Source organism: Chelonoidis abingdonii, chromosome 10 (assembly GCF_003597395.2).
Source record: "Chelonoidis abingdonii isolate Lonesome George chromosome 10, CheloAbing_2.0, whole genome shotgun sequence".
Taxonomy (NCBI): domain Eukaryota; kingdom Metazoa; phylum Chordata; order Testudines; family Testudinidae; genus Chelonoidis; species Chelonoidis abingdonii.
Genome location: NC_133778.1, coordinates 30850640 through 30867046, shown reverse-complemented (window position 1 = coordinate 30867046; position 16407 = coordinate 30850640). Strand labels below are relative to the sequence as shown.

The 16407-nt window shown below is 39.0% G+C and overlaps 1 protein-coding gene across 1 annotated transcript in view; it reads left to right on the top strand.

Annotated features, from left to right (window-relative positions):
• The window catches only part of ITGAV (integrin subunit alpha V), an 89023-nt gene that overhangs the window by 27811 nt on the left and 44805 nt on the right, over positions 1 to 16407 (top strand). The window contains exons 3-12 of the mRNA XM_032791258.2: positions 5005 to 5096; positions 5557 to 5671; positions 7319 to 7380; positions 9369 to 9414; positions 10954 to 11079; positions 13976 to 14020; positions 14257 to 14300; positions 14395 to 14451; positions 14976 to 15028; positions 15456 to 15658. Of these exons, the coding sequence (XP_032647149.1) occupies positions 5005 to 5096; positions 5557 to 5671; positions 7319 to 7380; positions 9369 to 9414; positions 10954 to 11079; positions 13976 to 14020; positions 14257 to 14300; positions 14395 to 14451; positions 14976 to 15028; positions 15456 to 15658 (843 nt within the window). The remainder of the gene's footprint in view (positions 1 to 5004; positions 5097 to 5556; positions 5672 to 7318; positions 7381 to 9368; positions 9415 to 10953; positions 11080 to 13975; positions 14021 to 14256; positions 14301 to 14394; positions 14452 to 14975; positions 15029 to 15455; positions 15659 to 16407) is intronic.

Genomic DNA, 16407 nt, shown 5'->3' with positions numbered 1-16407 from the left:
CACACGGCTTCTTGCTTACATCAGATGAGGTGGGGGAGGGGAGGAGAGGAGGGAATTCTGTTGCTCCAACAGAGCCTTGAGGAAGTAACAGGATTTTTTCCCCCAATCAGAGGTAAGCAGGAGCTTTGTGTTCCCTTTTATCGCTGGGTCATGATCCAAACAGGCTTGCTAAACAAGTGATCTTCATGCAAGAGTCAATCCCTTCACAGCATGGGACTTCTAAATGGTGATTAACATTCGCTCTCTTGGCTCACGATCCCCCACATTGAAACCTTTTATTCAGATTTTATATGGAAGATGTCCAGCTTCAAACCATCTATAATACTGCTTTCTGAGAAGAACACTCCTGTATATTTTGTGATGTTGCCTTTTTTTTGCCAGCTGCATTAAGTTTCCATTTATTAAAACTCATCTTATCTGCACCAGTCCTTATTTTACTGAGGAGTCCTTAATCTATTCTGTAAATTAGGTCAGTCGTTAAATTTAACAGCTTTTTAAGTATTCATAGCCTGGGCCAAACTTCTCCAGTTCAGTGCCTCTTGTCTTGACTCATAGTTACCTCAGTTCAGACTCACTTCCAGAAGTGGACAATGTTTACAGTCCAATCTTCTCATGACCATGGAGTTTCCATGAGTTTCTGCTTCCAAGCATGTTCAGGGTTGCATAGCACAACTTCCAGATCACTTAACAGTAACTTCACCATTGTTTGTTTATATAGCATTTATATTGAATGAAGAAGGCATAGACTGTAGCAGACTGGCCTAAAATAAGTTAGAAATAAACCTCCCCCCTCCTTGAATCTCTCTGCCTTCTTTGAAAGAGTGTGGTTAATAATCTCCTCCTCTTCCTGCCATTTTTCCCCATCTCAACTTCCAGATGTAAATTTAAGTCCTAGTTAATATAACAATGACAATGTCCCGTTTCTCCAACAGCAAAAACACACCCATAAAACTGATCATTAAAGGATACCAAGTTTGTTCTTGAGCAGGAGGCTTGAATATAATAGAACTGGAATGTATCAAGGCATAATTGTGTTAGCACCAGTTAGGTGAAGGCGCTTTTTGTTTGGAGTAATTGCCTGCTCTGACTAGAAAGAGGAAAAAGTCCTAGGGGTGAGATTTCAAGGGGCTGAGCACTATTGAGCTGGCATATCAGGTCCTTTTCCCTAATGAGAAGGTACATAAGATGATAAGTAGGCTGGTGGAACAGATGCCCAAAGGAAAAGCCCCAGCACAGATCTGGCACTGATACATTCATTTTTATTTTTGTGACATGTACCCCATGATTAAGGCCCTTCTATCATAAGCATAATTCCCAAATCTGGACCTTAGCGTCCAAAAATCTGGGTGCCTGTATGAACCCTCTAAGCTCAATTACCAGCTTAGATTTTATCTCGCTGCCACCAGACAGAGGATTACAGTGCCTGTCTCACTCTGGTCTCCCCAAACCTTCCCTGGGGGGACCCCAAGAACCCAAATCCCTTGGATTCTTAAAACAAGGAGAAATAACCCATTCCCCCCTCCTTTTACCCCTCCCAGGCTTTCCTTTCTGGCTAACCTGAGAGTTACTGATGCAACCTCTTTACATCACAATACCAAGAAGCGTGTCTCTTCTCTTCCACAAAGAGACAACCAAATACAAGAAACAATAAAAGAAAAAAAAAAAAGAAAGATTCTATCTCCTTCCCCCCCCACCAATTCCTGTGCTGCAGAGATGCACCCTCCGTAGATCTAACACAGAGAATTTCCCTCCCTTCGTTCCTTAGCGTACCCAGAGAAAAAAACTCAAACAATCTTAAAAAAAACTGTATATAAAAAGAAAGAAAAAGACATAAAATATTCTCTGTATTAAGGTGACAATAACACAGTTCATTGCTTAAAAGAAAAGGAATAAACAGCCTATTCAAAAAGAGATACAATTTAAACATTCCAGCAACTACACACATGTAAATACAAAAAACATAACAGCTATTATTTCTACCTTTGTACTTACAACTTTGGAACTGAAGATTAGAAGCTTGAAGATATAGAAAAGATCCCCTCTCATAGCTGAGAGCCAGACAAAGACACAGACCCAAACATTCCCTCCCCTGAGCTTTGAAAAATGCCGGTTTCCTTATTGGTCCTCTGTCAGGTGTGGGTTTCTTTTTAACCTTAAAGGTGAAAGAAAACATTAACCCTTAGCTCTCTATTTATGAACTTCATTTTCAGTTTTTATTTTATTTAATGTTTCCAGGGAGTTTATCACTACAGCAACAAAAAGAGATGAAAATCAGTGCAAAATTTTTTTTTTTTTTTCTGGGTAGATATCAGGGTTTATTTTGGTGGACAGAAGGACGGGAACAAGGTATTCAGTAGGTTAATGCTTTGATGAAAGGAATTCAATGTGGTTTGCTGCAGAACTAAAACTGAACTCAAAACACAATACCACTCTAAGTTTAAGAAAACAATATATTTCTAATCCCCAAATAAAACTTATTTGGATAAATAGTTTACTGTTGTGGATTTAGAACTATTAGCCTATAAATATTTACATTTAAGAATTGGCCACACCATTTGCACTGCATACACTCAACTTTCATTCTTTTCTCCTGATTTTTTTTTTAAACTTTTGAATACTTCCTTGTGTTTTGAAACATATTCTGATATAGATTTTTGTTTTCTTCCCATTTTACCGTATCAAATCTTTAAACCATTATCTGCTAACAGCTTGAAATGTGTATGTGGTAGATGTGAGGTTCATCAGTACATTCAGATGGGTACGCATTTAGAGCATGAGTGCAGTCCTGTTTGTTTGTGTGTATCTTCTAGACTAATACATAGCCTTACTTCAAGAGGTGGCCTTCAAGAGGCTACACTGCTGTTTTGACGTAGGCTGAGACATGCTGCCTAGAGAGTCTTTGTTTGCAGTGTAGACGTACCCTCAAAGGCACTTCACTCCTTGTTGGTACCATTGCAGTTGACCTAATGAGCTTGTCTTCAATGCTTTTTTTTTGTTGTTTTTTATTAAAAAGGGCAGCTGCATTTTTTTTACTGAGGGGTAACTAATGGACATGAGCTATCCCGTGGTAAAGAGACAGTGAAGACGAGCCCTTCCCCCCACGCACACTTTTTTTTAACTGTGAGGTAAATTTGCTGCCATCAGTCTGCGGGGGAGCAGGCAGTAGGGCTGATCTCAGTGTGTTTAATTCAAGGTCAATCTAAGTGGTCTCAAGTCTGCACTAGATTTTCATTTTGTAGTTATTTTATTTGTACTGCAGAGAAACCAAAATGTCCATTGTGCTAGGTGCTGTACAGATTCATAGTAGGAGAGAGAGTCTGTCCCAAAGAGCTTACAATTTAAGTTTAAAACAAGACAAGACGATGCATCAAACAAAATGGAGAGAATGGGCAAGGGTTAAAAGTGAAAGTGTTGTCAACTCTCTTCTTTAGTCAGAAATCTCAGGGTATTTGGTATTAAAGCCCCAGGTACTACAGTCAGTTGATGGTTACGTGAAAATCTCAGCTTTCATTTTAAAACAAGCAAAAGTTTCTAGCCTATGGAGAAAAGCATAACAAAATTGAGCTCTGAGGCCCCCAAGCCAGAAAACAAATAAAAAGAAGCCCCAATGAATTATTTTTCAAATCTCATGATTTTTAAGACCATATCATGATTTTTGAGGACCTGACCAATTTTATGTATTTATTTATTTGCCTGGGGTCGGCAACATTATGGTTAGAGAGACATGCTCACTGAGATGGTTTTACAGTAATTTTCTCATCAATGGTTTAACAAAATTCAGAAATAAATAATACAAAAAATTGTCCACCAAAATGTCTTACATTGGTTTGAGCATGTGAACTCCTGTACCCAAAGTTTCATAAGTTTAGTAAACACTTATTGATTTTCAGTTTTGCACGCTTAAGACTCTAGGCCTAATTTACTTTCTGTGAATACTCTCGTGAAACATTAAATTTTGGCACAATCTAAAAAAAAGCTGCTAGGGAGAAGCTATTGCAGTGCATATATTTCTCACTTGTTGATACATGTAGGTAAGATATTTTTGTCGTGCTCAAGGAGGAGACAGTTCTTTTTTTCTCTTTGTCCAAACCCTGCTTATGAAATATGATTATTTTGTTTAGTAAGTGAGCTTCTTTGTAAGGCTTAGTTAACAAAAATTTAATCTCTCATGTCAAACATTTGTTCGTTAATACTGTATGTTGAACACTTCTGAGCATGTTCAGAAGAACAAAAGGTATCATTTTCTGTGTTTGTGGAATATACCCAAACAACTATGCTTAAATCTCTCCTCCCACTCCAACAGCGAGTTGCCAGACTCCCTAGGCTTTGTCTACACTACACAGTTTTTAGTGACATGGCTGTGTCACTACAGCTATGCCGCTAAAAGTTGTGCAGTGTAGCCGCTGTTTGTCGTCTCTCCTGGCGACAAAAAGAGCGATATTTGCATTGCATTGTCAGCAGGAGAGTGCTGACAACATGCTGTTCACACTGGCACTTGTTGCGGCAAAACTTTTGTCTTTCAGGGGTTTGTTTGTTTGTTTTTTATAACACCTCTGAAAGACAAAAGTTTTGTCATTCAATTGCCAGCATAGACATAGCCCTGTACAAGGTGGGTACCTTTCTAGAAGCTTAGAGTGGAAATTTTCAAAAGCACCGAGTGCTTGATTTCAGCGGGAGCACAGTCATGCAGGGTGCTTTGGAAAATTCATCTGTTAACCTATAACTCAGTTCAGTCAAGTCCTAGATCAGGGGTCGGCAATCTAGGCAACTGTGCTCTTACAGTAATTCAGCATTCTGCCTATGCTTCTTACATGTTTGGTAAATAGTCACATATCCCATAGATATATAAGCACATCAGAAAAAAATTACTTCTATCAAAGCTATTCCTGCCCTCAAGTATTATTGGTTTCGGCTTGCTTTTTATCTCTGTTTGTATTAGTATTGTTTCTCTAAAGATCACTCGGTGCTCATGAAATAATGCTGTGTTTTTAATTTTCTTTCCAGGCGACAGAAATTTTGCACCTAATGATCCACTGGAGTTTAAGTCTCACCAGTGGTTTGGAGCATCTGTGAGGTCTAAAAATGATAAAATTCTGGTAAGTTTTGCTTGTAATATTTTTCTACAGGAAAATACTGCAATAGAAGGACTGTGACAATTCAGAATTAAACTTAGCTTTGCCATCCCATTTGAGTTTCTCGTTAGGAGTTTATTGGCTGGCTTTTCTGCTATGGAAAGTCTAGTATAATTCATGAATTAGTAGATGTTGAAGTTATTTCTAAAAAATTCCTCTAAAGCCCTTCCCTCTTTTATGAGAGTTGTAAACAGCCTTCTATCAACGAATGCACTTTTCTAAAAATACAAGTGGATTTTTTCCTTGTCTAAGGTTGTTACAACTGCCCATTGTGTAGGTAGTCTGATGTACTTCTACTAAAAGCAGTGCTTTTGGATCATTTTTCCTTGGGCATGCAGTAGAACAGTGGTGCAAAGATCCATCCGACCTGCTCAGGCATTCTAAAGAGAGACCTGTTTTATATACTGTCATGTCTTTTCCTCAGGCCTGTGCCCCCTTGTATCATTGGAGAACTGAAGTGAAACAGGAGAGAGAGCCTGTAGGAACTTGTTACCTTCATGACGGATCTAAGGCTGTTGAATATGCTCCCTGCAGATCGAGTATGTATAGAAGGTTTTGTTGTTTAACTTAGTAATTTCAATTTCTCTTCTGTTACACCAATTTTATGTATATTTGTGTGGAGTAAGAAGAGAATCTGTTTTGTGCCTTCCCTCTTTTTCCATGGTCAGGTTGGCATTTATCCTTGTGGCAATTGGGGAAGAGCCTGACCCAAAGCCCCAGGTCTGGGCACTCCTGAACTTTTTGAGATGTTCTGTGAAATTTGAATGAAAATCCTGATGTCGGTATCTCTCTCTCAGCACCATCCCCACTTCCACCCACACCCCACCCTGTTCCCTACAGTGGATCAAACTAAGACCATGGATCCAAATATCCCTGAATTTTGGAAAATCCAGATATGAATTTCACAGTTCATTGATAATTGTTGTGGCATCCAAAATGAGCCCACTTTTCTTCGGAGATGTGGATGTTTCTCTGTTGCAACCCTCAATGCATGAATTTCTGAATCTGGAATTATTGTCGTCATATTAATGCTCCAGTTGATGCTCCTTTTAACTGTTTGAAATGTGCCAGAGCAGATTAAAGTTTCTGCCAGTGAACGACTGAAGAGGAGAATAACTAGGGTATTGCAACATATTATGAGTACAGAGTGCCCTGCACAGAACAGTCCCACTTCTCTGTAGCTTAGCTGTGTCAAATAACAGCAACTAGGGTAAACTTAGGGTAAAATTTTCAAAAGCAGACTCTGATTTTTGGTGCCTTCATGTTTTTTGTACTCAATTTCAGATATCATGGGCCTATTTGTTTGAAAGTGCTGAGCACCCACAAACCCTGGTCATATCAATGGGGGCTGCGGTGGCTCACACCTCTGAAATCAGACCCAAGATGTCTCAACTTGAACACCCAGAATAAGAGATTACTGTTTAAATTTGTTACCCTATTTCTTTAACCTCCTTTTGAATCACAACACTGACTGAGAAATTCTGCAGAACAGCAGGAAGTGCATTCCATAGTCATCCAACATAAAAGGAGCATAAATGTCTGTCTTAAACTTAACGAATATTCAGCAACTCACACAGTTATAAATAAGGGCCTATCACATTACTGCCCTAGAGCTGTATATACAGGGGATTAACTCTGTCATAAAATCTCTCTCTGGGCTGAATCCTAGCATGGGAACTCTCAGCCTGGAATGCTTTTCTCTTTTTCTTCAGACAGCCCTTGAAATACATTATAGTTATAGATTTCTGGGTTGTTTTTGCATAGAAAGAGAAAAATATGTTCCTTTTTCCAGATACTTTACATCTATTTTTCCCCAATACCTTTGGAATTTAACTCAACAGGAATATGGCGTTACCATTTACTTCTATTCGGATAGGCCTAGAACTGATCCTAAAGTTATTTGATCCTGTGTTGAAGAACAGGAAGAAATATCTGCCTTGCCATACTAGAAAAAACTATTGAAGCACCTAACTTGGTATCTGACCTCTGGCCTTGACCACTGCTTCAGAGAGAGGGACAAAAATCGTCCTCACACAAAACCAAAAATCACCTAGAGTTCAAGTTCACCCAATCCAGGCTTTGGCCATCCAAGGATGTTTGAGCAGAATGGATCAATGTAATTAACCATTTTACCATTCCCTGTCAAAGTTTAATTTATCATTCTCTCCCCCATCTCTTTTCTACAGCAATTATTGATGCTGATGGACAGGGATTTTGTCAAGGAGGCTTTAGCATTGATTTTACAAAGGTATGTGATGATCATTGGATGTAGCTTGTTTTCATAAGTCAGCAGACAAATTACAGCAGTTCCAGCCAGTACCTGATATAGGCATGTATCTAAAATAAAGATCCATCATTCCTGAAAGTAAAACTTTATTAAACTAATCTAAATGTTTGGAACAAGCCATTATTATGAGCCCTGATCCTGCAAGGTGCTTAGCACCTGAGCTCTGAAGGACCATGCCCTACGTAAGTACCCTGCATTTCCAGCTTCTGTCAATGGTACCTGATTATTTGTTTTATCTTTGCTGTCACTGGTCCTCAGGTCAAATGAAACTACAGTAATCTTGTAATTTTATTAGACACTTAACCATACACTGGTCACTTCAAGTCACTAAGTCAGTTCCCTTCCAGGAATGACTTGCTCTGAAAGTGACAGTGTAGCACCGCCCCCCCCTTTAATAACTCCATTAGTAGACTCTGCTTTTAGACCCAAATCACTGCTTCTTCTTGAGCCTCAGCTCCAAATTTTGTGTATCTTCTTGCTCTTGTTCTCTTACTTATGTTTTCTTTCTTTATGTATGTAGGTTGCTGTATGAAAATGTGTTTTTCATACAGTCTCTTTTAATTTTCTTTTTTTGTTTTGATTTCTTTTGAAATCCTACCATAGGAAAAAAATGTTTACAAAGTGAAGCATCACATAAAAAAAGGACTTGATCCATCAACATGTGTAAGCACACATATAGTCACAATGACTTAAATGGGATTGCTTGTGCTTAAAGTTACAAACATGCTTTGCTGGATCATAGCATTCCAAGTACAGGAAAAGCTGTATTATCTGGCACTTCGCAAACCAGAAAGCTCTATAATCTTTCCTTTTGGGAGGGGTTGTGGGGTGTGGGCTCTGGAAGGGGGTGCGGGAGAGGGCTCAGGGCAGTGGGTTGGGGTGTGGGAGAGGTTTCAGGGTGCTGGATCTGGGCAGCACTCACCTTGGGCAGCTCTCTGCAAGTGCTGACATGTCCAGAGAGATGCAGCGAGTGGCTCTGTGCACAGCCTTCGCCTGTAGGTGGAGCCCCCACAGCTCCCATTGGCCAAGGTTAATGCTCCTAGGTGGAGGAATGGCCACAGGGACTCTGTGCACTGCCCCTGCCCTGCCCTGAATGCTGACTCTGCGGCTGCCATTGGCCAGGGACTGCAGCCAATGGGAGCTGTGGGGGCGGCGGCTGGAGGTGGAGGCAGCATGCAGAGCCGCTTGGCCGCACCTCTCTGGACATGTCACCAATTTTGTGGAGCTACTTGAACTGAGAGCTGTCCAGATCTGGCACCCTGAAACCCCGCCCATGCCCCATCCCTGAGCCCCCTCCTGTACCCAAACTCCCTTCCTCTTAGTTAACTGGAATTTTTGACTTAACCGTCAACCCCCATTCCACAACATGCTGGATAGCAAAGCTTTTGCTGTAATATACACAAAGATCGAAACCAAGACTACTTTGTATACAATATTTCTGTAGTTGATTAAGAAAAGTCTGTATGCCTCCACAGAAACCAGTCATATGACAGACTCCTAGCAAAATGTCATGCGGTTTTGTTCTAACTATATTGTATTGTCTTAAAATTATGCCTGTAGGAGTCTCAGCTAAAATGTCATGAATCATTCAGTTCAGAGTTTAAAAAGAAGAGGCGGGATGGGGAGAGGAGCATAGAGATGGGAAAATAAATTGATCAAAAGCAGATGTTGATTTGCTTCAGTAGTGTTAAACCTAATAAAATTTTAGAAGATCAGTCTTTTTAATTTTCCTTTTTGTTTTTTGATTCTCTTTTTGTCGGTCTGTGTAATCTCAAATCATAATTAAAAAAATCTATTTAAAAAGTATAACACGTGGCTGGGTTGCTACAGCAACTTTACAGTACAAGAAAACTGTATGCCCCTAGAATTACCATATATTTTATTATTGATTATTATTTTTCAGATGTATGGTAATGAAGGCTCTTATTTTTTTATTTAATTCTTTCTAGGGAGACCGGGTACTTCTTGGAGGACCTGGAAGCTTCTACTGGCAAGGTGAGACAAATCACTTGTGACACAAAATGCTGATATCTTCGATTTTTCACCCCCCCTCCACCTATCTTGACTCCTCCGTAAACGCCAATATCTCAGTGAATGAGACACTAGAAATATATATTTTTTTAATCCCCTTAAAACATTTACTGAATATTTGAGGCAGCTTTAAAAGACTTCTTTGCACTGATTATTAACTAAATAGCCATACAAATGTTCTATTAAATATATAAAGTGCTGTGTGTTTGTTCCTAAAGGCAAATATTTTGTTCAAGCCCAATGAGGTTACCTCAGGGAATATTTTGCCCGTTCACCCAAAACCTTAAAAGCAAGGAAACGTAAAGTTAAGCCAGAGGTCTTTCCTGTATCTTATAACGCAGACATAAAATTATTCACTGTCAATGAGACACGCTACAGGCCCCACAAAGAGAAGTACATTCCATTTCCTTTGGATACAGAGATATGTTACATTCTCCACATGCATCTGCCTTGCGCTGTAACACAAACCTTACCTCTAACTTCATAGTTTCCACAAGAACTTTTAATTTATCTTCTCCTAGAGGGAAGGCCTTCAACTGACCGTTGCGCATCCACGGTCTGTAGGGTGTGTCTACACTGCAGTCGTGGAAGAGCCCTCTCGGCTTGACAGACAGACGCTCACTAGCTATGCTCAAACGAATGTGCTAAAAATAGCAGTGTGGACACCGTGGCATGGGCTAGCCAGCTGAGTACAGACTCAAGGGGTCAGTTGGGCTTGTACTTGGGCAGCTAGTCTGTGCAGCAACATCCACACTGCTATTTTTAGCACGATACCTCAAGCAGCATAGACAGCCTGTGAATACAAAAGCCGATTGACTTGCTGCCACCACCCCTAGTGAGCAGCTGCCAAATGTAGTTGCCCACGTTGCACATACATAATATAGTTTCTGTATTAGTGCAGACCCTGAATAAAGGAAAGTGATTAAAAATGTGTTACACATGCAACTCATGCTCATCAAATTGAGTTTGTAATGTATATTTATTTTGTTAGCTGCTTGAGAAATTGTCATCTCTTACATAAAACTTGAAAGGAAAAAAAATTCTAAATGTAACAGTAATTTAAAAATAAAATAATGCTCCTGAACTTGCAGTTTCATAATTTCCTACAATTCTCTTTAGCTAAATTCTGAAATGCCACTAAAAGACGCACAGTGTAGCCACTGTTTGTCGGCAGGAGCGTGCTCTCTCACTGACAAAAAAACTTCCACACCTGACAAAGCACTGTTCAGACTGGTACTTTTAATCGGCAAAATTTTTGTCATTTGGGAGGTGTTTTTTTTCACACCCCTGAATGGCAAAAGTTTTCACAACAAAGTCCACTGTAGACAAAACCTAAGTCTTTGCTGTATCGTGGTCTACATTTTTATTTTCATGCCTCCCGATGGCTACTGTTATTGTTGGCTAATGGAGGTTTAGAATCCAAACATTCTCTGATTAAGTCCCATTCTTCACAGTTAAAGTCACCAGAGCATTTATCTATTTTAATGGGTTTTTTTCCCGCAGGTCAACTCATTTCTGATCGGGTGGCAGAAATTGTGTCTAAATACAATTCGAAAGTCTACAGTATAAAGTATGATGACCAGTTAGCAACACGGTCCGCTAGTGCTGCTTTTGATGACAGCTACTTGGGTAGGTCATTTGGGGGGGAAGGGGGAAGGAATATTTGTATCAATATTGCAGTAGGACTCATTGGATTTGATCCTGCACCCACTGCAAAAGACCCAGTAACTTTTATTGACTTCATTGATTTCAACAGGAGCAGGTTTGAGCCCTTACTGAATGTTAATGTTGATAAAGATAGCAGTTGATAAGAGTGTTTCTACCTGCTAAATGCCTATCCATTTAGGATTGTGTGCATGCATCCTGTCTCTCTGATATGGAGTGACTCATGGTCAATCTGGAGCTCTTGGACATGTTATCTAATCCATGTATATTTGCTTTGCGTTTGCTTTTTATATGGTGTCAGAGATTTGTCACTTTCTCAGTGACTCTGTGTGACCCTTGGGGTGGGGGGGGGAATGTGTGACCAGAAATCTTTATCAGTAAGATTACTTACTATTCCGTAATCTCTGCCCTTCAAAAAAGAAGTGTTTTAAGTCAGCAGCTGGTGTAACATGGCACAGAAAATCCCCTAGTTCTTAAGTCCTTTATTACTTTAAAATTGTGAAAGTAAAGGAACAAGCCCTGTTCTGCCTTTACGGGGCAGTCTAATGTACACCAGTCTGGCATGGAATCAGACTTGCCTGTTCAAATCATACCAGTTTCCAAGGTAATTCAAAATTCAACTTTCCCTGAGAGGTCTTAAAGGAGAATAAAAGACTGAAAAAAAAAAAAAGTGTATAAGTGGACCCTGCTAATATGGGAACAGAGGTCAATCTCAGTGACCCATTTCCCCACCTTACATAAACCTAGATAAGAAAATGCTGGAGATTACTTTACTTTAAAATGCTGAAACATTAGAAACATTTGAAACCTACTTACTAGTTTAAATTCATGCTTAGAGCAGTCCTCTTTCTAGATAAAAATATTTTGGTCAGGAGCAAGTGAAAGTCTGCTTTTCAATATTGCACCAATTCATCAATATGTCACAGTCACTTGAGACCTCATTTCATTTTTGTCAACACAATGGGTGCCGTTAACTTTTCATGGCCCTGAGCCAAAGCCCAGTGGAGCCAGTGGGAGTCTTTCCATTGACTTTACTAGGCTTTCAATCAGGCCTTACATCACTATATGTAATTCTATATGGAGATTCACATCCACACCCATCCCCTCACACATCTTGTATTTACTTTAGAAATACAGCAGTTGGAAGTAGTCTTTGGATTCTGTGAACCAAAATGAAAATGTGTGTTGATGGAATAACAAATAAGTGTTCTCCAGGAGACGTTAAGAAAGTAATCATTTAGCTTTATCTAGGTCTTGCTTAGACAAAAGAAAGTAAAGGAAAAATGTTCCTAGGGAACATGGAGTAAAATTCCTGGGAGAGAATAGTTTTAGGGTGTTCCTTGGGTGAGTGTGCAGAATTCCTATGGATACCAGTGTGAGGTCTGTATTCCAAGAAATAGTGAGTATATATCCATCTTATCGCAAGTGCAAAACGGAGGACCAGGAAATCCTTTAAGAGAAGGCTGTTTGGGAAACATTTTTATTTTGTTCACATGTACATTGTTTAAAAGAATTGTCCTTTCTAAAAATATTCCCCTGTCTGGCCCTGAATATGTTCATAATTTAATACTGTAACGAATTAATATCAATGCTCTTGCTACAGTTCCTGGAAGTTCTCAAAAAATACTGTGCCTTAAACTTCCAAGTAAAACCCTTATCTGAAGGAAGAAACTGTTCTTCCTCACTAAAATAAATTGAACCAGAGCATGTTGGAGTCTGTCAGATCTGACAGGTTAAGTAGGGTTTGTACTTGTGTGGATGTGTGACCTTCAAAAAAAGGTATTGTGTTGCAAAAAGTGACTTTGTAATACTATTTCCTCTGAAGCTGTACTGGACTAATGGCCCAGTGTAATGGTTGGGAGAATGGGGAGTATGTACTCCTGAATGATGAGGTTAATATAGAGGTCCTGAATTTTTGTGGTCATTTAAGAATCCCAGGTGTCTTTTCACAAAAGCAGAAGTGCCAGTAATGATGTCTTAGTAAAATTCCTGTTTTCTTTCCTGAAGATCTTGTGAGTAGACATGAGGCCCAGGAGCCAAGCATTTTTGTCTAACTGTGTGCACTTCATTGTGCATTTGTTCGGTTTTTCCTATCCGTAAAATTGGTATTGTGATTGGGCTTTTTTATATTAAGTAGTTAGCAAAGAGCTTTGAGATTATTTTACCATCACCATCTGAACAAGTCATTGTCTGCTATCTCAGTTGAATTATGATGTGACCTCCCCTCATCCACCAGAAAAAATCAGGCTAAATATTATCTCAAGTAGGAGCTCTCTCTGTATTAGACGTTATTCAAAATTCTTTTACAAAACCTGAGCCAAGATTCAACTGCTGAGTCCAGAACTAGGATCGTTCTGTTACTGTTCCTGATATGCCTTTTTTCAACATAACAGGTAAATCCTCATTTGGTCTCGATCACCACCAAATTTCATTGCCATAAATTCATCAAAGGATTCCATTAGAGAGAAACTTGGATTGCAACATATAAATCCTTTCAGATGCGGACCCAAACATGTCAGTTCTGGACTATCTGTAGGATCTATATGTTTGTATGAACCTAGCCATTCCAGTTTCAAACTGGTGGATCCCCATTTGGCAAAACAAACCTGACCATTTGGGCATGGCTGTTCCTACTGAAATTGATGCATCTCATGCGACTGTAACTATTTTCAGTTGGGTAGTATAGTTATCCAATGGATATGCTGTTTGGAATAGCTATTGATCTTACTGTCTTTTGAGATCATTCAATAGGATGTGCAAGCAAAGTGGATCATATAGGAAATGTTGAGAAATTACATGAAAAGCAAAAATGAATAAGCTTCTTATAGTGACTTATCACTTCTTTGTTATTGTTGCTCAGGTTATTCGGTGGCTGTTGGAGAGTTCAGTGGTGATGGCATAGAAGGTACAGCCTTGTTCTTGTTTTGTTGGTATGTAAAAATGTGTTCAGCAGGAAGCAGACTTGAAGTAATATATTTCAAACAGACACAAACCCACATGTACATGGATGCATACACAGTATAGTACATCACATTCTAGGAATGAGCAAAAGGTTCAGGCAAATTAAGATCTATCTTGAGCCATTGTTCTTTGCTCAGCTGGAATCTGAACATTACCAAGTTGTCTTCTCTTATGTTTCAGACTTTGTATCTGGGGTTCCAAGAGCAGCAAGAACGCTGGGCATGGTAGGAAACTTGAAATGTTAAATTTGAAAAACTAATGTTAAATGTTGTTGTAGTGTATAGTGACATGTTACTAGCTCATTTCTTTCCTATGCAGGTGTCTATTTACAATGGGAAAAATATGTCATCCTTGTACAATTTTACTGGAGAACAGGTATATAGTTCTGCTTTATACCAATGAGGTGGATGTAGGGGTGCAGGATAGAAAAATTCTTCAGAATGACAGAACATAGGCATGAAGTCCATGCTCTAGGAGATGTATTTTGTTAGCTCATATGCCTCCATATTTTTAGTAATCTGTGGATGTGTTCCATGAATTCCCGTTCTTGTGCTGATATTACTTAGAAAAACAGTCTTAGCACAGAAACCCCTTTAGAAACCTGTAAGAGTCATTGAGTGGAGTTGTGTTAGGGCTGCTTGGTGTTGTAATTCAATTTAGTCTGTTAAGAATTAAAAAAGAGGATGGACCACTGGATTCTATTAGTTGTGGGGAAGGAGTCATCAATTCTCTTTATCCCATTGTAGAAACAGACCAGTTTACTGAAGGAATAGGGGAAAAGAATGAAAAAACTATTGGTGGCCCCTAATGAAATTCATGTGCCAAATATTTTGGAGAGGGGCAAAAATGACACTCACTGAAGTATTTGGATCAAATGTAAAACTGCTGCTGTTTTCCAGATGGCTGCCTATTTTGGATATTCTGTAGCTGCCACTGATATTAATGGAGATAAGTAAGTGCCTTTTTTTTCTTAGTTGTTTGTAGAAACAGTTGTGTGTCTCTCAAAATTAATTTCCTAGAACAAAATTAGCAATATTTCCTATTACATTTATTTCTCGCTCCTTTATGGCTTTTTTACTGCATTTTATTAGGGTTTCCCTGCACAACACACTTTATTTTGAGCATTCAACATGCATTTTTTTTTTTAAAGTTGCCATACGTCATTTACACTGTCTAAATAGGAAATGCATGCTTTAGATGCTTGAATATGTATGCTTTCTTCATCACTACATTTCTTTAAATTACAAGTGAAACCTAAAGATAGATATGAAACATTCATCTTAACCATAACTGTACAATTCTGGGTGACAATGGGTGATGGGAACACGTGAAGCTGGAGTTTCTTGCGGTGGTTGAAAGACTGTGTATTTTTTATACAGTTACACAGATTTGTTTATTGGAGCTCCCCTCTTTATGGAGCGTGGTTCTGATGGCAAACTTCAAGAGGTGGGTCAGGTCTCCATATGCCTTCAACAAGCTTCTGGAGGCTTTCAGATCATAAAGCTGAATGGGTTTGAGATCTTTGCGAGATTCAGCAGTTCTATTGCACCTCTGGGGGACCTGGACCAAGATGGCTTCAATGGTAGGACCTCATTTTATGAATTATTAAATTCACAGTGTAATCTGAATTCTGAACACAAACAGATTAGGTTGTTGGACACCAAGGTCTAGTCTCCCTTCAATGCATATATGCTACTCTCAAGAATGCTAACAGGAGTTACGTGTGTGCATCACGCAGAGACTATACCAATTAAACAACAGCAATGACTATTTTAAGCTGTTAGATCAGTCAGTGAACTTCTTTGTGAATGATAAGTATTTTGATCAAATACATCATTCCAGTCATGAGTTGGAAAGGCATCTCTGGTGAAATTTTGAGGTTTCCCTTTTATAAAAGCCAATCCTTCCCCCAAAAGTGTCATGATAGCAAATACAACCTCAACAAAGGATATTTCATGAAGGATTAATACATTAGAGATTGTAGCTGATCTTCTAGCCTTTCATTTGGTCCATAGGAAATGTTATAGTTCCAAAATAGTCATGCTACAAAACAGAACAAGAAATGCAAACTAGATCTAAAGAACAATATTAAAGGTGATAATCTGTCCAGGAGATTCTTCTCATGCATGAGAGGCAAAAATTTGATTTCAGGCCCAGTATTAGTCTGTATATGTTACAACTTCTTTTCATAGGAGAAAACAGTTTGAATGTTCAGCTTTTAAAGAAATGTGTTTTGCTGCTCAAAATAGTCTATGCCAGTGGTTTCAACAAAAGTGAATATTCGGACTTTTAGTTGTTAGTAGCATGGAATTCTTGTGCAGAGGCAACATC